Consider the following 24,291-nt stretch of genomic DNA (forward strand, 5'->3'; position numbering starts at 1 on the left):
GTTACAAAAATTAATGTTTCATTTAAAATACTAAAAAAAGAGAGAGTCAAGTCAGGAACTTAATATCCAGCTCAATCATATCTCACCAACCTATATTCTTCTTGCAGATGTAAATTATTCTCATGGAAACAAATTTACAGAAATACTGCATTTGAATCAACAGGTGTCAAAATGTAGAAGAAGGCCCTAGTATTACAATGATTTTGAAGCTCTAGAGAAATATTTAAAGTTAAGAGTTGCCTAACCCAGGACAGTTTAACCCAGACTGGCTGGGATTCCCCCTGTTTTTGGGAGGGCTTCATTTTAGCCCAATTAATGGAGACCAATCACATTGTAAAATACCAGGGACCAACTCTGAGGGTTTAGAAAGGAAAGCATGTAGTGCAGTGTTACTCAACCTGGTGCCCTTTGGATGTCATTGGACTACAACTCCCATGAGCCCCAGTTGCAGTCTGACAACATCTGGAGGACAGCAAATTATTATATATGTTATTGAGTACTGGCCTCTCCTCCTCCTCTTAAGGTTCCTTGCGTCCTTGTAATTTTCTGAAATATGAAACACTGTGTGGATTCAATATTTAACTTTCTGAAAGTATTCCACCTCTATGTGATTTTTACTCACACTTTACTTCCCCACATCATTTCCTCTTTAAATTCATAGTCCACAAGGAATTCCTCTTTGTGCAAAATTGCCACTTAATCTCCTCCTGTATTATTTTATTTTATTTTTTTGGCTGGACTTCACTGTGATGGAAGGGGGTTGTGGGTAAAACTTAAAGGATATCTTTTATCATTTTGCGCGAAATGTGATAAGAGCCAGGTGAGGTGCCTTCAAGGCAGTGCTAATGCAAGGGTGACTAATGAATAGGCATGAAAAACGGACACTTGTCAGCTAGGAATTAAATGTAAACCAGGAACATACTGAAGAATGGTGCATTACTGTCAGAGAAAGATGGATTTCTGCCCTTGGTAGACCTTAAAGACTCCTTATTCCTCTCACTTGCCCTTTTCAGTAATTCTACCTAGGACTTTCCCTCTAAAACAAACATAGCAGGAATCTACAGAAAACAAGAAGGGCTTTTATATGCATTTTTCTTTGACTGAAACTTTGATTTAAAGCAAACTGATGGTGTTTAAGCTCCATTTTCTACACTTGATTTCAAGAAAATAACTTTAAAGACCCAAGAAGCTTATAGTATGAATTTATTCACATTCTTTTAAGCACATGCATAATGGAAGTCAAGATTCCAGTAGGGTTGTTTTTTGGCATGGGGGCGGGATTGCCTATAATCCTATCTTCTGGGCAGATTTTTTGGTGACATACAAGCAGCCACCACTACTAGCTGCTATACTTATCAGAAATCCAAAATTGTACATAGTCCTAGTGAAGTCAAAGTCAGTATTGTTAGGAAGGGGCAGTGATGGGAAAGAATATTACTGTACTGAATTTGCACAAGCAGTGAGAATCATCCACCTTGCTATTATTCAAGAGCAGAATGGCAACTGGCAGAAAACCATTTCCTGCATGCTAAGAAATGTCTGGTTTCATATGCAGAGGCACCATGTTAATTAAAATGCATGGTTAACTTAAAATGCAGTTCAATACATGGGTGTTTTGAACAATTAGTCATTTCCAGTTATGTCTATGACTGGGTATATCCCTTCATCTTTTAAAGCGCTGAACAGCATACACAGGTGATCCCTGCCAAATGATGGATAGCACATAAGCTTTTTCAGCTGCCTGCCCAGTTGTTGGACCACAGATTCTCAGATAACCTTTCTCTCTCTCAATTCCTTCCTTCCTTCCTTCCTTCCTTCCTTCCTTCCTTCCTTCCTTCCTTCCTCTTCTTCCTCTTTTAGTTAAAGGTCATGTATTTATAAATATCACAGTCACATATGGACTCATTGTTAAAACTGTGTTTATGGAAGACAATGTTACTTGGCTACGAGTGATTGCCAAAGAAGTTTGAATTCATCTCAGCTGAGAAAGGCTACTTAAAATGGAATGTAGCGGGAGACAATCAACCATCAAATACTAACTTGGTATCCCAGTCTGAAATCTTTGAGGTAGGGATTTTTGTTGTGTCTGTAGCTTATGGGATCAGGAATCTTTTCCAGTTTTCTAACAACCCCTTAATAACATTTTCTTTAGAAGAATTTTCTGCTCTCATTGCGTCAGTTGATTGAACTGATAACTTTGCTCTGATTTCTTTAGCCGTAGGCATATTGACTGAGACAATACCATACACAGATGCTTGATAGTTATTAAACACAAATGTCTACTTGCATTATTGATCAAAAGACTTCACATACATCAAATTTAGAATGAAGAAAAAAATCCTAAAGAATCCAACACTGTGATAGCTAAGGTTGCATCCAACTAGTTGTTTTGTTGTTGTTTTGGGGGAGGAGTATATTCTGTAACATGTTAGTTGAGTTGAGTAGTCCCCACTCAGAACCCAATTTATCCACTATCCTTACATCAATAGGTATTGTGAAAGAGATAGTCGAGATACTTCAAGATTGGATTACTGCTCTTTGTGGGGCATCTCTTGAGCTTGATCTGGAAGCTGCAGTTAGTACAGAATGCTGCAGCACGATTGCATGCAGGAGTGAAACCCCATCAGCATGTAACACCTCTGCTTGGAGCCCTGTACTGGCTGTCAATTTGCTACTGGATCAAGTTAACAATTAGTACTATTACAATTAGTATACAGTGGTACCTCAGGTTACAGACGTTTCAGGTTACAGACTCCACTAACCCAGAAATAGTACCTTGGGTTAAGAACTTTGCTTCAGGTTGAGAACAGAAATCATGCGGCGGTGGCACGGCAGCAGTGGGAGGCCCCATTAGCTAAAGTGGTGCTTCAGGTTAAGAACAGTTTCAGGTTAAGAACAGACCTCTGGAACGCATTAAGTTCTTAACCAGAGGTACCACTGTATAGAGCCCTTAACAGCTTGGGATCAGTTTACTTGAGATATGACTTTACATCATATATGCCCACTTAGCGGATTTGATCTGCTGAACTGGGTCTGTTACAGGTGCCACATATTACTCCTTTCATATTTGTAAGAAATGAAATGTTTAGTGTGGCAGCAGCAACACCAGGCAGGCACCGTCGACTGTATTCATTTAGGCACTATGGAAATTTAGTAAGTCTATTGTTCTTTACCCTTCATTATTAGTTTATCTCATTGACTTTGCCTTATTCTTTTAATATGCTGCAATATAATCTTCTGGTGCCGATCAATCTTTGTCCTCACAACATGGTCTGCATTATAAAGACATGGATATGAAAAATCAACTTCAGAAAAGATAACATATTAGCACTGGACTGCAGAATAGTGTCAGCTGAATGTTGAGTGTCAATATTGAACATGTAATTACTAATTCTTTTGGGGGCAAAGTTATTTTTTTCCTGAAAGGAAGACTAATCAATCAGAAAAGCTTTTCTACTTTATATTGTCACACCCTTCTTATCCATGAATGCAAGCTACTCCTTAAACTTCCTTTTACTAAAACAAACTTATGGGAAAGAGGAAGTTAGAATAAATCTGCTGAAAAAAAGATGTCTTTAAATTGAGTCCAGTAACAACAAATATTTTAAGTACCATATTTTTCCGTGTATAAGACTCTCTCATGTACATGACACCCCCAGTTTTTTAACCTTATTTTAAAGTAAAAAAAACCTAGTCTTATACACGGAAAAGTACAGTAATATTGATTTCTTCGTTCAAAAGGCATTTTTTAGCTACTCTTGATTTGATTTCAATATGCACTATAAAGATATATTTATTTAATTTTCTAGATCGTCCAAAAGAACGGACAGAATTCTAAAACCTTGTAGCTCATTTTCAAGCCCATACATTTGATAGAGGTTTGCAGTGTGCTTTTTTTACAAGCTTTTGGGGGGTGGGGAGAAGGTTGGGATTTGAGTAAAGGAAAGGCAGGTTGGAAGGAATGCACAATGAACTGCAAAGCAGAAGATGTGCAACTCAGTATGAAAAGTGTCATGGACTAGGATGATGGAAGAAGGTAGGGCCTTGAACTGCATAAGTTAAGGATCATTAGTCCGACAGCTCAAAGGATCATTACCCCACCCTGAACTTCTCTGGAAGAAATGGTGGAATGTATTTTGACTTGACCTCTTAGTATGCTCTATGCTTAATTCAATGTTTATATATGTTAAAATGAACTGTTATTTGTTTACTAATTATAAGTGTTGTGTTGCAGTGATATTGCATGTATTATTATGCTTATGTATTGTTATTGCATTACAGTGCTGTATTTAAATTTATTTATTTTTTCTGAAAACTGCTGTGAGCACAGATTTACTAGCAGAAAATGCAATATGCAAATAAATCAATAATGACAATGGACTTTGCAGTCCTAATGATGTCCCAGAAGTGAACTGGATTGCTCTTTTGACATGAATTAATTTAGAATTACTGAATTTTGTTATTCATTTTGTGAAAGCGGTTCTGACACACCCCTTCCTTCTTTTCCTTTTTAAAGCAACGGTCACTGTAGAATATCTGTTTCAAGTCTCAGTATTTGAAGATATTGCTAGCACCCTTTCAACATAACCTGACCAGGTGCTGCTTAGAATAGTAAGGGGGTAAACTAGGTCATCACTAGCCGATATTCAGCTTCCTGAAATAAGCTTCCTCTTTCACTATCATGCAGTTAGCCGATGTGGAAATTAAATCGCTGGGTTTCTGAGGACAAACAGATCCAGCGAGAGATGTGTGGGGGACTTTAATATGAAGTTGTATAACTCTCCAGCAGAATTCTCCCCCTCCCCAAATAATCTTAGAGTTACTTTATATTTTTACACAGCTGGTCCATTATTATTATCCATGAAATAGTGAACTCAACCCAACCCAATACAGCACAAAATGTTCACCATTGGAGACAGCAAGTTGCCAAGAAGAGAGTTCTTTTAATTTTAAAAAGAAAAATAATGTCACAGTTGGAGGCAAGTAAATATCTATATATTTCCCCTCCCCCTAAAAATAGACTATTGAAGTTAGTTTATGATGAACATTAGCATAAAGTCTGATTCTCTGTATGGTTTACTCACTGGCTCCTTCCCTAACTGTATACTCATCACATGTCCAGAAAACAATTTCCGGAGGAATATACTGACGCCATGTGTGGGGCGACCCACAAATGGTGATTCTGTTTATAACAGCTGGCACCACCCTGAATTTCATGCTATGAAACGACTACCTAAACATCACTATTTATTACTAAAAAGCACTAATTCTGTCATTGTAGTACAGTTTGGCTTGTCCGGAAATCGCCAGAAGCAGCCATTAAAGGAAAGTAGAGGCAAACTGAGCATTTTATGTTTATCTTTCCTCCTGCCAAATATAACACTCTTCATAATAGTACTTATTAAAAATGAAAAAATCCCTAGGCAAGTGAGATGTAGAATAAAAGTATTATGTTTTTTTCTCCCAATACTTTCTGCATTCACACTATACTGACTGCAGTCTACGGTTCCATTTACATTAGTAGCTTTCCTCTGGATTGCAGATTACCGTATTTTTCCATGTATAAGACTAGGTTTTCTTAAACCAAAAAATTAGGTTTAAAATTGGGGTTCGTTTTATACACGGTTAGTGCTGAGGGGTGTTTTATTAATTTGGAGTCTCCAAAAATAGGGGGCGTCTTATACATGGGGGCATCTAATACACAGAAAAATATGGTACATGGTCTGGTCTGGTCAAAACAAGGCATTAGACATATGAGGATAATATTCCTGACCTGACTCATAGGAGAAACCTGTGTGTACACAACCCAATTATGTGTGTAAAGCTTCTCTCCCCACTCACAGTTTCTTCAATTATTATTAATATATTTATTTCTGTGGCACATGGTATTCAGGCCACAACCTAGGGGTGTGTGTGGGGGGGGGAATGCATAGTTGGGCTTTGGCTTCATCTGCAACATACACTGATGTGTATAAATGCATTGTTGGAATTTATTTCTTTGCTGCCTTCAGCCAAAAAGCCCCTTAAGGGGACTCCCAAAGTCCCCTTATATTCTGTAATCTGCCCAGAGTGGCTGGGGAAACCCAGCCAGATGGGCAGGGTATAATAATAATAATAATAATAATAATAATAATAATAATACCAAAAGGCCATACACAAATACAAAATTCAAGTAAAAAAGATATGCAATTTTCAAAAATTTGAGACAACAAAATCCCAACATTTAGAAAAGGCCAACAGCCAAATACATCTATGTTTCTGCCAAAAGGTAAAGGGCAGACCCCACAAAAATGTCAGAGAGCAGGAGTAAACCCTTAGGGAGATGTTCCCTCTAACGAACAGTCTCAGGCAGAGTGGTATGTATTCTTGCCTGTACATATTTTTGAACTTTAGCAGCTTTTACCCCGGCCAGCTTAGCTTTGTGTTTGAATGAAGCACCCTCTAACAGGCATTATAAAATGCAGTAGTCCTTCATGCTCTCTGCAGAAGATTTTTTTCCTCCAATCAAAGCAGTGGAAGTTTGTTTTTTAAAGATAAATAAAGAGTTCAACTTTTTAAAGACACCATCTGCTGCTTTGCTTTAACAGCAACAAAACCACCCAGAGCTCTTTAGTGCTCTCTGGGCAGCATTTAGAGAGCCCACCTTCTTGCAAAGCCCATGGACCTATAGAACAGGAGTACAGGGATCTAGGGCAGGATATGGCTAATGAGCCACTTCAGTGGAAGCCCTGCTCAAGGATGTCTACTTGTGCAATGGGACTTTCTCCCTCTCCTTCCCGGACACCCCTTGAAACTGGCTTGGTGGGAAGCTGGGAGAACCCCTAGAACAGCACACAGGGGGAGCAGAGAGGGAATCATTCCATATTACAAGCTGAAATGCTTGCACACATGAAATATTTGTAATAGCACAAAACTAAATTCCACCCAGGTGCACAGAAAAGTAGAGAGTGGAAGCATACAGAGTAACAGCGAAACAAGGCTTTGCAGGGCCACTAGTCTGACTATGGGCACTTTTCTTGACATTGCACTTGGGGAGGGGTAAAGACAATTTGTCTTGTTATTCAACTAGATATTTTTATCAGAGAGAGAGAGGCCAAGAGAGAGACTGCTACCTGTGAATTCTGAGTTTAGTAGATCAATGTGAATAGAATCAGACTGTAAATCCCCGAACCATGGGTATGTTTGAAATGGTGAAGATGTTTGCACATTATGCTGTTTAGCAAATGCATTTTGCTTGTTTTATTCTTCAGTCCAGAGCACATTTAATTTTTGGATGCCACTGCTAACAAGTAGCCACCAAATTCAGCTCATTAGCAAATCTACTAATTATCAACCTGGGTTCAAATAAAACATTTTTTAAAAATGCTTATGGGCTCTTAAGCATCTGCGGCATAGCAGTTTTAAAGCAAAGGCTGAAACAGCACAAAGAGTGACTGCTTACAACTGGTGTTGGCTGAAATTTAATCAATCTAAGCTAGAGTACTAGCTTTGTAGTCATGGATGAAACTGAAAGACAACAAAGTATAAAAAGTGCTGCTAAACCAGATGTGACTTGAGAGATTTTGGTTTATTAGAGCAGCAAGAGGTTTAGAGCTAGAATTGATTGAAACTTTTTATTTTCCCCCAGAACCACTTGCCACCCATTGACTTTTAGTCGCCATAATGTCCCCCAAATTCATATAAGTACCCATGCAGTAGTATATAAGCACAATACATAGCTGAGCATGCCAAGCTACACCTATATGTTTTACTGCTGATATACCATCCAGACAATTTATGAGTCCAGAGCTCTTTAGCTTCAGAATGGTCCTTCAGACAGTTATTTTGGTCACTCCTGGATTCTTAGCAAAGTTAGGGTGTCCTGTGAGCATCAGTTGCAGAAACTGTGGCTTAGACACATCACTTCTCACCTTTTGTCATCATCAAATGGTGCTTGAGAAGGATCCCACTTCATATGGGTCTGATCCTTGTGCTGAGAGCTTACATGGCCAGTATGGAAGCCAAATTATCAACCCACAGAAGGACAGTTCATTGGCCATTACAGGAGAAGTCCTGAAGCTCAAAAGAGCATATGGTTTTTAGGCAAAATATGCCAGGTTCAATCTGCCAGCATCTCCAGGTAGGGTGGAAAAGATTCTTGTCGGAAACTCTGGAAAGCCACTGCAAGTCATTGTTAACAAACACTGAGCTAGATGGACCAATGGTCTGAAACCATATAATGGGATCTGAACTGGTGATGATCTTGGAGTTGCAGTGGATAACCTGATGATGTTAACCCAGCATGCAGTTGCTGTAAAAGAAACCCTATGGCATTCACTACCATGGCATATAGTGATGTCTGTCAACTTGGAAGGCTTTAAAAAGAGATTAGACAACTTCATAAAGAATAAAGCTGTCAATGGGTCGTAGCTATGACAGCTACGTAACTTTTTAGCAGTTAGAGGTGGTGTGGCTCTGCATACCAGGAGCAGAGCAGCAGAAGTGGGAGGTTGTGCTGTTGTGGTCAGGACCTCTATCTATGTGTCCCCGTTGTAAGTTAAGTTGGGTGTGACTTGTTAGCACAGTTCTGTATATTGAAATGTGAAAAGAACTCTCATTAAATTTTCAGTAAACGTACTTCTGCCACTTCTCGTTTCAGGCCAAGGGTTTGATAATACAACAACAAAAAATCTGTCAACAGAAGCTGAAGGATTTGGCACTGGCTAATTATCCAACATAACTGAGAACAGTAATTCACCTGCACAAAGAAGCCTGAAAGCATAAATTTTAATATCAGAAACTGAAACTCACTTCTAAATTAGGAGAGCGCGATACACCCAATGTCACCTTGGTACTATCACATTTTGCATTTCATAGTTTGTTTTTGTTTTTCTTCCTCTCTTAAAAGAGTAGCTTGAAAGATCCATCACTTCAATCTGAATGACAATTTTATATGCAAGATTATTTGTAAAACAAATAAATACGTATTGAATTATAAACACTGGACAACATAACTCTACCATGAAAAGTTCAGGGTATCGTCCCAATTAGCTTGCAGTTGTCAGCTGACCAGGAACCATGATGGTGTTGTGTGCTGCTGTTGTAAAAGCCAACCAGCGCATGACTGGTTGAATGGAAACAGTAAGTCGAACGTATGAGAAGCATTCAGAGAATTTCAGCTTAGCAAGCGAGAGCTGACTTCAATATATCTCACTGCAAATGACATGTGATTACATACACATGGCTTTAACAATTTTGCCTTGTTACATTAGATCACAATAATGCCAATTAAATGTAACATGGTAGCAATCTGTCACACATTCCCTGACAAGGCACTGAAATCCACTTCATAATTTAATGTAGTTTTATTTTTATCATCTTAGAATAAACTTATGAAACATTTCTAAATTGATCTTGGGCTCACTGCTAGCACTTGGAAGGGATAAGTTTAGCATTCATCTGTCACGAAAGTCCCCAAAGGCTGCAATATTTGTTTGCTACCAGAAGTATAATCCCAGCAGAATGCCAGATATATATGTCTTGTTAAATACTTATGTTAGGGTTTCCTGGAATACACGAGGGCTCAGTTGTCGTTTAATTGCTTGCCCTTCTAAATCTTACTATAGCCTGTGCAAAGGCTTTCAGTGAATGAATGCATACTTAACAGAAACATTTTGCAGATCCCCTGCTCTACAAAATCTTGTAGGAACAAAAGAAGAACCTTGCTGGATCAGAACATGAGATATCTAGTCAAGCATTCTGTTTCTTAACAGCTGCTGTCCAGATGGTTCTCAGCAGACCACAAGCACGACATGATGACAAAAGCTCTACCTTGCTGTTTCTCCTCCGGCAACTGGAATTCATATATATTCTGAATCTGGAGATTCTTTCTAGTTCTCCCGGCTAATAGCCATTGATACACTATTCTCCATGGATGTTTTTGCTCCCTTTTAAAGCCATCAAAGCCAGTGACCACTGTCATATCTTGAAGCAGCAAGTTCCATAAACTAACTATGCATTGCATGAAGAAATCATCTGACTGGCAGCTGTTCTTCAGGGTCTCAGAAAAAACCCCCAAAGACTCCTGCCAAGCCCTGTGATTCTTTCAACTAGAGTACCCTGGGATCTTAAATGTGGAAAATGTAGTACAGTGGTACCTTGGGTTACATACGCTTCAGGTTACATACGCTTCAGGTTACAGACTCTGCTAACCCAGAAATTATACCTCAGGTTAAGAACTTTGCTTCAGGATGAGAACAGAAATCGTGCTCCAGCGGCACGGCAGCAGCAGCAGGCCCCATTAGCTAAAGTGGTGCTTCAGGTTAAGAACAGTTTCAGGTTAAGAAAGGACCTCCGGAATGAATTAAGTACTTAACCCGAGGTACCACTGTATACTGCAGAGCTTTGCACTCCATAGACTATGTAATAACACCTGCAGATCCTTGATATAACTCTAGAGCCACTAACATAATTTTTCTGGGCAAGCATCCTGGGTAAAATATGTAGGGGTAAAGCTGGAGAGCATCACCCCATTTCTCATTTAATAGAAGTAGAACTCCCTTTGCCAATGTGTCTAGAGCAGGGGTGGCCAACTTCCAAGAGACTGCGATCTACTCACAGTTAAAAACTGGCAGTGAGCTACCCCCTTTCAAAACTTTTTGAGCTTCCTGGTGGGGCAGTGATCTACCACAGATGTCTAGTGATCTGCCAGTAGATCGTGATCTACCTGTTGAACGTGCCTGGTCTAGAGGATTCATTTGGGTTGCCCTTATCTATTTTTCCATTTTTTATTCTTTTCTCTTTTTTGTAACTGCAAATGGAAAGTTAAGATAGTGAAAGAGTTGTATCATTTGTCAGTTCACACATGCATGCACATCACTTGATTTTTATTTTCTACATTTGATTGCTGTACACTTGATGGCTGGCATCTGAATGTGTAAACACATAGAAAAGTGTGGTGTGTAAGGTCACACGAAAGTGAATCCTATGGAAATAAGTATGCGATGATGAATATGTACATATGGGAGTCATCACTTGATGAGCCAGCCATCACGTGATAAAACATGTGTCTGGATAGTTCATTTGATTAGAGTGTGGTGATGATAAAACAAAGGTTGCAGGTTTGATCCCCGTATGGGACAGCTGCATATTCCCACATTGCAGGTAGTCAACCTTTTAATACCTAACACCCACTAATGCATCTTTCTTGATGGTAAAATTTCCTTACCGCCCACCACTGCTTTGGTGGAAGGAGGATTCAGCTTGTGCTGTAGAACCCCCCTACCAACCACCTAGAATCCTAAAATGCTCACTGGTGGGCGGTAGGGACCAGGTTGACAACCCCTGGTCTATATGATCCTTAAGGTCCCTTCCTACTCTACAATTCTATGAACCTATGAATCTATGAACATCTGAAGCAGTCCTGTGTGCTCCTCTCAGTTGGGGCACCACTAGAAATTATTCAGAAAGACTGGACAATCACTTATTCATCTTTAATTTTCTACCAATGTTAATCAAAAGCAAGAACCATACCATAATTGGAAATAAGACTAAATATGATTCAGGAAAAGCAGGGATGATTGTCAGTATGAAATAGGTGAGCACAGGAACAAGGCCTATTTTCAGTTTTTAAAACCTCACTGTGCCTTAATTTCTCATTTACGAATTCTTCTGATAGCCTCCAGAGCAAGAGTACCTCTTGGAAAAACTGTACATCCCAATAACAGTTGTTTTCCTGGAGAATTCATTCACATTACTAGAAGTGAAATTCTTTTTCACTAAAATGTCAGGCTAAATGCCAGACAGATAGCCAGCTTCTAGTGAGCATTCACCAAAAGCTGTTTTGTTTCATTTCCCCAAAGGCAAAGAAAACCTGACTCTGAGTAATGTGGCTTACTTCCACTGTAAGTCAGGGTAAACTCATTTCATCCACATGGTAGTGAAATGAGAGTCTCCAGAGCAAATACAGCATTTGAAAGACAGTCCTCCCTTTGAAAATTAATGAAAATTAAATATTTGTATAATAAGATGGATATCTGTGTTTCTAAGATCTGCTCGCCTTGAATTGTGTCGGGGGAAGCAGGGCAGTACAGATGTGATGGGAGAAGAGAAAATTTAATATTAATATGAGTGTCAATAGGGCAAAGGCAGGGTTTTTTACAGTCTTATTTTCTTCTGATTAAGGCAAAATAGGCCACATCCATTCTTTATTCAGACTTTATTCATAGTGCAATGAAATGGTTGCATATATCTAATCTTCCACTCTGGGATTGCATACATCCTGACAGAAGGTTTATTTGGATATAATAACTGTTTGTTTGACTACAGGCAATTTCTCTGGGTTGAAGACCATTACTTGCACTGCACTTCAAATCTGACAGATTAATGGATCCACATAGCACGACTCTTAAGTTCAAGTATCTGTCAAGGGAAATAAATACCCAATTCTGATTTGTGAATTTGGAAAACACTATTCATTTTAATTTCATCTGCAGCGCTGAAAGAAATGTTCACAGTGGACCTAAAAGTCTCACTAATTCTGTGGGTTTTTGTAATGTACATTCAGCCGAGAAAATAAATACTGGAAGGTGAGCCACAAATTTAAAAAGCTCTGCCGGTTGTGTTTGACAAGTAATTGTGTTGGGGTTTTATCAGTAATTAAAATCTCAGGTTGTCCAATGGAGATTTGCATTCAGATACGTCTTCAAAGTGCACCTTTTCTATGAAGGCTTATCCTTCTAACCTTCATTCCCAACAGCAATGAGGACTGAGGGTCAAACTACACCTTACACTAATGCAGAGTGTGTAGATATGTTTCCCTTTGAGAGAAAAGGTATAGCTCAGCGGTACAGCATCTCCAGTTGCAGCTTGGAAAAGACTCCTTATCTGAAATTCTGGAGAGTGCAGACAATACAGAGTTGTATGGGCCTATGGTCTCAGTATAAGGCAGCTTCCTATACTCCTATAAAAGGAACTCCAGTCCTTTTGACTTAAGTAGTGTGATGCAAGGTTTGATCATGCAAACAAGGCAGAGCCATGCAGAAGCATGAATACTTACATGCGATACGAACGTAGGCCTTCCGGCTCTTCGTAGTACCTGCTGAGCTCCAAGCCACACACTGGCACCAGTAATCTTCTGGCCCGAAGAGTTCTTCAACTTGCTGGCGGGAAATCTCAATGCTGACTTCTCGAACAATCAGTCCTGCCAGAACACAATCAATATCCCCATATTTATTTCAGAATTGGGGGAAAACGCTGTTTGTTAACAGCAGCAGACATGGTGCTCGTTAGCATGGGGACAGGAAAGGCTGCATGACCTTACCTTTGAGGTATACATGCTGTTGAGTCAAAATGTTGGGTAATAATATGAAATGGTTGCATACATCTTGGCTTTAGATACTCAAAAGGAGCAGAATTGATGCAAAATGATCCTGGGACCTTTCTATACACTTTGAGGTCTTTTCTAAAGGGGGAAATGTTCATTTCCCTCATAGAGCAATGTATACTCTCTAAGCAAAGGGACAAAATATGCACCTTCCCCCTTCAGACAAGAAGGCAGGGCTGGCAGTGCAGTCAAGACACTGGCCGAATCCCATACTTCAGAAGAGTCCCACCATCAAGAACTCCCAGGACCTGCTTTGCTGTGGCTTAGCTTCAGCTTCACTATTACTGCTTGCATGGCCATCTACCTCCTTTAAACAAACAACCAATCACTGTGTTCTACAGGATAGGGTCTCCTGCAGATACCATCCTATCAGGAGGTTCATTCCATGCAACGTCAGAATAAGGCCTTGAGTGTGGTGGAAGATAGCTTTGGGAGCTCCCATTAAATACCAGGCAGGCATCTTCTCTGCCTGCTAAAGACCTTCCTCCTTCAACAAGCCTTCTAAATGGAGAGTTTTATCCCAGGCACATGTATTGGATTTGAATTGATTTTATGAATGTGCTATTGTTGCCTTAAAATCTCTCTGTGTGTGCTACATAAGTATTTTCATACATGCGATTGCTTTACAGGTTTTTATACATGTAACTGTTTTATATGTGTTTTTATTATATTGTGAATTGCTTTGGGATGGCTCATGGGAAGTGATTCATAAATGAAATTATTATTGATGCTATCAAGCAGCTCGAACTTCCTAATTGTTTAGTCTGAATCCATTTTCTTAATTGTCTGCTTTCCTGGCTAAACATGCCCAATTCCTTCAACCTTTCCCCTTATAGGACTTGGTTATAATGTAAGCAGGAATTAAAGTGATTTAGAAATGGTTGTATTGGCTGGTCAGTCCTGGGGGAGACCAGCAGGGAAAGGAAACTAGGTTCATCTCTCTGGTTTCACGTTTGTATATAGTTTGGTAGCAGCACACTGTTGACTAAAGTTTGTTCCTTCTAATGCAGTCTCTTGCAAATATTATGCTGGCCTCCTGGTCTCTATGTTTGTTGTTCTCTGGCCATCTGGAGTTAGCACTGCAATGAAGAGTTAGAACAGTAGGCAAAGTCTAATTTTGCAGCTTTGCTCCTTGCACCTTTTAATGTCTGAAAATGACACTCCTTAAGAAATTTTAAAGAAATCTGGAACACATCTTATTGCTATTGAAATACCCCCCAAGATTCACTGAGGTGTTACTAACATTTATCATTTCTATGATCAAAGTGGTTACAATATAGTTGTATACACCTTAATGTGAAAGTGATTCAGGCAAAGTGGTAGAGATAATTAAAGAGACTTTTACAGCATTTAATTCACCTAGCAACAAAAAAAGGTTAATATATGTAGCAGATCATCCCCAATACTCTGGACTTAATGATGCTATGTTAAATCTGGATATTTTTGAATCTCGAACACTTGTAGCAAAATTCTAACAGAATTCTAATGCTGCTAATTTGCACTTTGAAACAGCAGATCAGTGATTATAAACATCAGTTATCTAAAACCATAGCTCCAAAACTTATCATTAAACCACAATTATAATTAAAGACTCAAAATGTCAATCAACTTTGTACATTTGCCCCTCAAAGTACTAACTAGCCTCCTGTTCCTGACCCATAATGGATTTTTAACTGGGAGCCTGACATGAACAACCATGTCGAGCATCCAAGGCATAACAATGCCCCCTCCCTTCTCAGACAAATAGAAATGCGACAATGTTTGGTGGCAGGTAGCAAGGGTAACATCAGCTGATGTTTTGTTTCATAATTTCAGGTTGAGTCTTGGTGCCACTCTCACATTCAGGATTAATAGTCCAAGCCTACACATCTTTAATACTTCAAAACTAACCAAACAGGAAAGCATTAGAGATGTCAAAACACCACTCTCCAGCACTTGTTCTCGTATTATTTTTGACAAGGGGTCGATAAAAGTGTTGCGTGAGTATGCACGTTAATATTTTAAAATGCAATTTCTAAAACTCCACACTGCTAAAAGACTCAGACCCACATTGGGCCTTCTTTTTCTCTGTATAAGATTGCTAGGAAATGTAAATTAAACAGTATCTGGATCTCAAAATGTGCAGTTTGACATTCAGCTAAACTAAGGTTTTCTGTCTGGGCTTTCTGCTTCTGTGTATAACACAGTGGGACTGCAGCAGCCCGGCCCAGAGGTTTTCTACTGAAAACAAACGGGAGTACCTCTGGAAATCCAGACACTGCATACATACCACACAATCAAAGCACATCACCCCCCACCCTGAACCCTTATCCATCACTAAACTATGTTTTCCAAGACCCTTCAGAAACTGCAGTTACCAGGGGTGCCAACTCTATGGGGCCAAGCTGTCTTCGCCCTCCCCAATATCTGTTGGTCAGGAGCCAAGCCGCCTCAATGTTAAGAAGGTAGAGGAGGCACAGAGCTAAGCGAAGCACAGCTTCAGTGGTCAGCTCCTCCTGAGCAACAAAGAGGAGGAGCTACAGGCCATTGAAGTCACACTGTGCTGGGTTCTGCACTCGTCCTCTTCTGAACCATGCAACTTCACATGGTACGCAATGGCCCCCCTCAATCTTGGCGCCTTTGGTGGTTCCCATGATTCTTTAGGGGAATCATGGTGGACTCTCCTTCCTTGGAGGTTTTTAATCAGAGGTTGGGTGGTCATCTGTCATGGATGCTTTAGTTGAGATTCCTGCATTGCAGAGGGTTGGACTAGATGTCTTTTGGAGTCCTATCCAACTTTACAATTCTATTATTCTATGATTCAATCCATGTGCTTCAAACGTATAGTGTGCATGTGGCCAGAGGGTTCTTAAAGAGTGGCCCAGGGACCAAAGCCATTACAATGAGTCCCAGGTCTCTTGGCCCATTCCCCCCAACTTTTAAAAAATATTCTGCTCCTCTGAAAGCCAAATCAAATGTGCATGCAAATTAGCATATTCAAATTATATGTACATTTGTGTCATGGGCTTGTCAAAGTCTTTTGAGGACCTAGCAATGCGCTGCAAGTTCAGAAAGAGAGCGCAGATATCCTTAATTATACAGCACAGTGTGTACTGGCAAGCAAAAACCAAGAATGCTCCTTATTTTTTGCTCCCAGTTTCACTGAAAAAAATCGGCAATTAATTACTGTCTGCATACACTTGCATTCTGCCACTTAGGTTTTATGCCAATTCAATTTTTAAAAAGTCACTGCCAAAAACACCTTCAACATAATAACAATAGAGGGAATGAAGCGTATAAATGTAGCCCAGTGTTATCTGGTGGGAGGGGAGGACTTAATGAGATGCACTGTACTGTTAGGGCCTCTGTTGTATGCCACTTTTTGTTTTTAAAAGATTCATTATCCTTGACATTTTGCCAATCAAATTATGAACTACTTTGGGGAAAATACATAATAGCATTTCACCTTGAAATTAAAAGACTGACAATATAGCTGCTGTGGTTTCAAGAACTGAACTGAGCAGGGACAGTGGACTGCAGACACAACTCTCTCCACCTTTTTGTGTGTGTTCATGAGCAATTTCCACTCTAGGTAGTGGTCCTTGTAATGTCTCCTCCCCTGTTTACAATATGGGGAAACACAATATGCATTTTGAAATCTGCTTTAATTCTGAAGTGCAGTTGTTTCTAGGTTGAAGCTTCCTTTTTCCTTGTTTTCACAGGTTTAGCCTTGGCAGTGTAGCATATAAAAAGTGACATCAGTAGGCTCCAAATCAGTCTGATGAACTGCAACAGTTGGGAAGTGATCATTCTTCTAAATGCAAGCATATATTTGCCTAATAGGTTTGGAAACGTTTTAATTTGATGTGAGCTACAGTTGCTGATTGTTTGTTCAAGCTGAGAAACAAATGTTTCTTTAATAATAGCACTTCTGTGACAACTTAAATGCCCCAGTATTGGTTTTACTTTGGTTTGTTGCAACATGCACCTGATGGATTTCCTGCATTTGCAGAGGAGCTGGATGACCATTGAAGTCCCTTCAGTTCTATGATTCACTGTCTAGATATTAGCAGAAAGGGGAGCTAATTTTTCTTGTAACCTCTGAAGAAGAGTGGTCATAGCGTAGTGGCTGCATTCAAGATGGGGGCTTAAATTTCAAGGCATTCTTAACCTCCTCTTGTGTCCTGAGCACACCTATCCAAGGACATGTGATTGTCAATTTAGGTCTTTATTGGCAAAGCACACACCAGCTCCTGAGGTAGAAGAATCACATGCACAACTCCTGCAAAAGGCATCTCCTGCTAGGCATCTCCTTCTTCAGACCTGTGTGGTGTAGTGGTTAAGAGCGGTAGTCTCGTTATCTGGGGAACCGGGTTTGCGTCTCCGCTCCTCCACATGCAGCTGCTGGGTGACCTTGGGCCAGTCACACTTCCTTGAAGTCTCTCAGCCCCACTCACCTCACACAGTGTTTGTTGTGGGGGAGGAAGGGAAAGGAGAATGTTAGCCGCTTTGAGACTCCTTAAAGGGAGTGAAAGGCGGGATATCAAATCCAAACTCCTCTTCTTCTTCTTCTTCCTAGACCTGACCCAGACAGGTGTAGCAGCGCCATGACAATGTCAGTGTTTTCATCCCTTCCATTGCAAAGATCACCAAATCATGTTTGTTTTACTTTCTGTCTCAGAGAAAGGAGGGGGTGGAAACCACTCTTCCAGACTTCCGTCCCTAGAAGTGCTGGTTTTTCTTTGATCTGTCTAGAGACTAGGTGGCAGTATGAGAGAGCTGACACTCTCGTGCATGTCCGTTATGTTCTTATGTTTTGTTTAACCAGTAGTAATAAGATTAAGGTATGCAACGAAACCTCCACTGTTTTGCTTCCATTGCTCTGCTACTATTGAGGTGCTCACAATCGTAAATGTGAGTCCACTGCACCAGGACTTGTTCCAGAGGAATGCTGTGCTCTGCTGTTCCTGCGTTCCTGTGATCGGAAGGTTGGTGAAGGTGCTCCTGACACCCAGCCCATGCAGGCGCTGAAGACGTGGGCTCTATACAGGTGTATGGACAGACAACACCTCCATTAGCACATTTAAACCCCCTCTTCTGATGTGACACATGCAAGCAACTGGCAAGTTCTGCTGCACATCAGCTCCAGCTGCTCGTGTCACTTTAAGTCCCTCCTTGTCCTGGGAAACAGTGGGGGGGGGGGACAGAGGAGATTCTAATGATGTGACTATCTCTAGGATTGCCTCTTCCACCTCTGTGCCTTACTGCAATTCTTCACCCGCCTCTTCTTCTCCCATCTGACTGCCTTCCCCCTGCCTCATGGTTGGCACAGTATCCCACAAATCGCTGGCTTCTTCCCCTGGTTCATTCTCCTGTCTCCTGCTTCCTCTGCCCACCCTTTGGACTCTTGCCTGTCTTTGACATCTTGTGGCACACCAGTACTGCTTAGCACACATGATTCTGGAAGTATTGCATGTGCATACGGCCTGCCCCTCTGTAACTAACTCTGCATGCATCTTCATAGAAGTAGGTAATCAAGGGATGTGTTTCCAAACGGCACGAATAAATTTAAAAATGGCATGAATACATTTTAAAGCGTGCGACTTTAAATGGTATGATAATATTTTAAGATGCCGTGCAAACCTGGAAATGTTAATTATATATACGCCTTGCAAACACATATATAATATTTAAACAAGTCCCAGCTTGTCTCTGCTTAGATCACAAGCTTGGCTTTTGAAAATGATCATGATTTATTAGCTATACATGTATTCAGTTAAGGTAACCTTGCAATGGTGGTTTGCTTCAGAAATATTAGTTTTCAGAAGTAAAAGAAACTACTTGTTGGACCAAATAACAATGGGAACTGTACGGCTTCAGCAACTGGAAATGATATATTTCTCTAGTGTTATATCAAGTCAGCTAAGCTAAATCTTATTAGCCTTTGCTAATACAGTTGAAGTCCCTAATATGACAACACTTCCTAGGTGTGTTAGAGAAAATTTAATCTGTTAAAGCATCTGCGATGGCACAGAACTTATTGTGTGAGTGTATGATGTGATTTTGTAGACCATATGGAATAGCTAATTTTCTTTTCTTTGTGGTCATCTGGTGCTGTATCACAGACATGCTGCACATGGAGAATGTTAACGTAGGGAAGAGAACACCTGTGTAATATATGAATGTTTGCTATTCCTTGCTGTAGAAGTTAATGCAAGTCCTTTTATGCTTCAGTAGTAGCCAGTATGCTGAGATGTTCTAAAAGGCACCAAAGGCCAGTACATTTAATTCATGATTATACCTCAATTTCCTCTTCCTAAGCATAAATGTATAAGTAAACATATTGGTTTGGATCCGGAGAACCACAAGCAGAAGAAAGTTTCTGAAAGGTGTGGCTGAATTTTGATCAATTCTCTTTACTACAGCAGCTCTCTGCAGCCCATCTAGCATCACAGAGGGTGGTCTCTCAGCCCTCCAGAGAAGCTTTATGGGGCTGCACATGGCTGCAGGAGGAAGGGATAAAAAAATCCACTTTCCTAAACTGCCTTCTACTTTGGATCTGAGCCTATGTCTGGAAGAATACAGTCATGTTGACCATGGTTAAACCTAGGTAGTATTGCCACTTGACCACAATATATGACCAGTTGAGGCCAATAGGTCAAAAGCACTCTCAATCCCTAAGAGTACATTTGTGGTGGCCCTATACTAAATACCATTCATTTTAGCTTCTCAGTTTTAGGACTTGTTTTGTTGCACCTGATAATTAGAACCAGTTTGTAAGTGCTGAAACCATGTCCAAGGTTGGAGGACGGTTGCTTCAGATGGTCAGTTTGCCAAAATATATCATTTGCCTCCACTGTAGGATGAAACCATGGCTGTTATTTCAGGAGCAAAGGGAGGGGTAGTTGCCCTCTATCCTGCCCAAGTTTCCAGGCATATTTCTATTTATTGGAAGCATTGATATCTTCAACATGCTGAGTGACTATAGTCATAAACAATTAAAAAGGGCCTGCTGGGAAGGGGTGATGAAACTGAGCAGTCCTTGCCCACCAGGAGATCACTATGGTGAAAAAAGAAGTTAAAATGAGTTAATTGTTTCATCTAGTTCCTGGCAGACAAGAATCAGCATCACTCATCCATTTATACACCCAAAATCCACAACTGAATAACTGCCAGTAACCTCTGAGAGAAATCCAGGAAATTGCAAATTTGCATACATTAATATATTTGCATAAATTCAAACACCAGGGCTCAGAAGCATGTGCTTTCCATTTAAAGTTATGTCATAACAAACTTAATTGTAGGGGAATAATTGCATGAGTTTGCAGAGACCCATAGTGCACAATAAGTGCTGCGCACAGTGTAAAATCCCAGTAATTAAGAATTGGTAATGAAATGTATTCTGCACTCGTTTATGGTACTGCTTCTGCTGTTTTTCCATGGTGAGCACAAATAAAGTCAAAACATCATGGGACAGAGAGGGAATTCACACATCCCCCAGTTTGAAAACCTTTACTTTCCAAAAGTAGAAAAGACACAATAGAGAAGGAAGGCTGTGGTAGTAGAGCACATGCTTTGCATGCAAAGAGTTTGCAAATTCAATCTCAAACATTTCCAGGTAGAGCTAGAAAGACTTGTGCCTGACACTGGAATAAACTAACTCTCTGCCACTCAGAGAAGGAACAATGCTCTGACTATACTATGACAGCTTCTTATGCTACATAATTATGTATAATTATTTGAGCGGACAAGACCAACAGTGGGTCTAGTGGTCAAGAAGGCATTTTCTGCACATGCTGTAGAGGGAATTGAAGGGCAGACAGAGCCCATCAATTTGGGAGGGTACCCCATCTTGGAGAAGGGAAATTGTGGGATATATTTGGGAGAAGAAATGACTGAAGAGTTAACCCTACACAAATCTGGAGTGGCGTCCCTAAGGCAGTTGGATGGCACCTTGTATGCCTCTATCTGGCAATTCTTGCAGTGACGCTGGTGCCAAACACATTGCTCTGCTTTCCTTTGGACCACATCAGTGAGGCGGGGGGGGGGGTCTTGTCATCTGGGCAGCCCAGGACCCCCATACATATTGCCCAAGTTTGCACACCATGGAAGGTCACTTTGGCGCTGCTAATGCACCTGAAAGAGTGATGGTTAGGGTATTCCCCATATTTCTTACATCATTTTAATAAAATGAAGAAAAGGGTAAATACTGGAATTTTAGAAGCCATACCCTTAGAATCTAAAAACCATACCCTGTCTCCAGTCTCATCCTAATATATGTGTTGGGTAAGCTGCAATTCATCTCTGTACATATTGAGAGGCACCATATTGCTACTTTTGACATGACACAAAGCAAATCCATGGCACAAAATTGGCACATGATCCAGCAGTCTTCCTGAAGCAAAGCAGATCTAGGCTTGGGAAGCCAGCAAGCAGGACCAGAGTGAAACAGCCCTCTCCTCTCAACAACAAGTATTCAGAGGCTTACTGTTTCCAGCAGTGGAGGGACAACATAGCAGTCAGGGTCAGTGGCAAAAGGTGGCACAGTGAAAGGCTCTTCCAAGCCCCTGTGATCTCAGCCAGTGCCTGATTTTGCTGACTGCTGGCATCGAGTCTGGTGAAAACCCCTCTGAGAAATATTACTAGTCCTGTCAAAGCTCTTCAGGCCATCTCCACTTTCCATGAATGTCTCACCAAAGGAGGAATTCCTAAATTCACTCCCACTTTGGCAAAGTTCTGGTGAATACTTAAGATTATAAGAGTATGAGAAAAAGAAAAAGACAGCACCAACCTGTTCATGTAAATAGACCAGCTGTCCACAACCTGATGCCCTTCAGATACACCAGACCTTGCCCTTGTCTCACCAAACCTTGTCCACATTCCCTGGTCCTGCCTCCTTTGTACATTCATTTGGAAAACTAAATGTGCATTTAACTGCCCTTACATAACCTTTACCTTTATGACTGAGGACTTGCCAATTCAAGGACAGTTTATACAAATGTAGAAGTTTTCTGACCCAATGCATATAACAGGCAAGATGGGGCTAGTAGGCATAATCATTCTGCTTGATTATCTGCATTTGGAAAACATCTGAACAGTGCTCTAAGGGAATGTCTTGGAAAGCAGATGATGCAGTTCTACGGCTGAAGTTAAACAGGTCTGTTTATCAAAGCAATTACATGAAATGGCCCACTATAGGTCAGTAATGAAATCTTTGCCTATCTGAAATCTACCCCACCTACCCAAATTGGTATCAAGCACTGTTGACTGTGTGTATGTGTGTTAGGGCTGAGTGCTGGACCGAAATCATATATGCTAACTTTTGGTTCACTGTATATATGGTGCTCATATTTCTTGTTCTTGCTTACCACTTTTGTCTCTCTCAAAAAATCTTCACTTCTGACACCTTCTCTTCCTACCCTACTCGTCCTCTTCCTTAATCCCCATCCTTAAATTGCTTTGCTTCTTTTCCCCCAGTGAAAATTCAGTTTTTAAATGTGAGATATAAAACTAGCATGACAGTTGGAGACAACGGCATTGTTAATTCTGCTTTATTTCTTTTTATTACCCTGTCTTTTCTCCCCCCCCCCAGTTCTGTCTTCTTCTTAAAGATTGTGATAAAACTGAGGAAGGATCTGTTCTTTATTCTTCTGTGACCTTGTCAGGTGGTGGCTTTTCAAGGAAGGTTGAGTATAGTTTCCCTGAGGATACTTTTATGGTCAGTGCAAGAAGCCATCCAACAGATTTACATGTGTCTGAAGCACAAGTGTGCAGACCAGAGAAACAGCAGTGAGGGGAAGGGTTGTCCTATTTGCCATCCTTGAGGCCTCTGGGAAACTCACCCAACCTGGAACTGAGAGTTGAGAGAGTGTTGTGGGAGCACATTAAGACTCATGCTCTTGACAATGGGATGGGAGCAAAATGGGGTATCTATTTCAGAAAGAAGCAGCAGCAGCTGTTTTCTGATTTTTATAAAGTTGAATTCCAAACTGATGTGAAAGAGATTTCATCTATCACTACTACTAGTAATACTACTAATTTTATTATTTATACCCTGACCATCTGGCCGGGTTTCCCCAACCACTCTGGGCAGCTTCCAGCACATATATAAACATAATAAAATGTCAAACATAAAGAACTTCCCGATACAGGGCTGCCTACAACAAACCTATGCAGATGCAAGAGAAACCCCTACTGAACTCAGAAAGACCTCCTTCTAAGCATACATGTATAGGATTGGGCTGTTAGAATTAGTGTGGTGTCAAAAATTTCTCCCATATCCTTTTCCTGACCACTCTCCATCAATCAGTGAGAAAATAAATTATCAAAGGCAAGAGAAAAATCTGGGTAAAATTCTCCTGAGTCAAGTGTGGAATTTTTGTTGTGTTCATCTTTTGTGGTGGACAAAGAGCTTTTGTGGGCGCCTTTCCTTTCTTTCTACAGTTCATCTCAGCTCTGAACTCTGCAGTTCCTGGGCTTCCCACACTTAGAGCTCAGGGAAAGACATTGTGAGGTAACTTCTCACATGGACTTTTTTTTCCAGATCAGCAAGCCTATGAGCAGTCAGGGAGGCTGCAGATTGCTGGGGAACATCAAGTTGAAACCACAACATTCAAAATCTAAATAAATTCTGAAGTGCCCTGAGAATGAAGTGGAAAAATGGGAGCCTCTTTCAGAAGGGAATTACGCTTTTGAAACATTGACATACCACTAGTTTAACTATCCTGCAATGCAGGAGGTTGGCCTGGATGAACCATGGGGTCCCTTGCAACTCTACATTGCTATTATTCTATGATTCTATCTCTATGATTTACTACTCAACATACTTTTTGTGAAGCTGCTCCCATGGCGGGACCTGAACAAGTGTGTGTGTGTGTGTGTGTGTGTGTGAGAGAGAGAGAGAGAGAGAGAGAGAGAGAGAGAGAGAGAGAGAGATACAGGAAACAAAC

At 40.5% G+C, this 24,291-nt stretch overlaps 1 protein-coding gene across 2 annotated transcripts in view; it reads right to left on the reverse strand.

Annotated features, from left to right (window-relative positions):
• Positions 1–24,291, reverse strand: part of UNC5C (unc-5 netrin receptor C) — a 307,445-nt gene that overhangs the window by 88,289 nt on the left and 194,865 nt on the right. For both annotated transcript variants that reach the window (XM_083398294.1, XM_083398293.1), the window contains exon 3: positions 13,037–13,180. In XM_083398294.1, coding sequence (XP_083254420.1) covers positions 13,037–13,180 — 144 coding nt within the window. The remainder of the gene's footprint in view (positions 1–13,036; positions 13,181–24,291) is intronic.

This window comes from Podarcis tiliguerta, assembly GCF_965153285.1.
Source record: "Podarcis tiliguerta genome assembly, chromosome: 9".
Classification (NCBI taxonomy): Eukaryota; Metazoa; Chordata; class Lepidosauria; order Squamata; family Lacertidae; genus Podarcis; species Podarcis tiliguerta.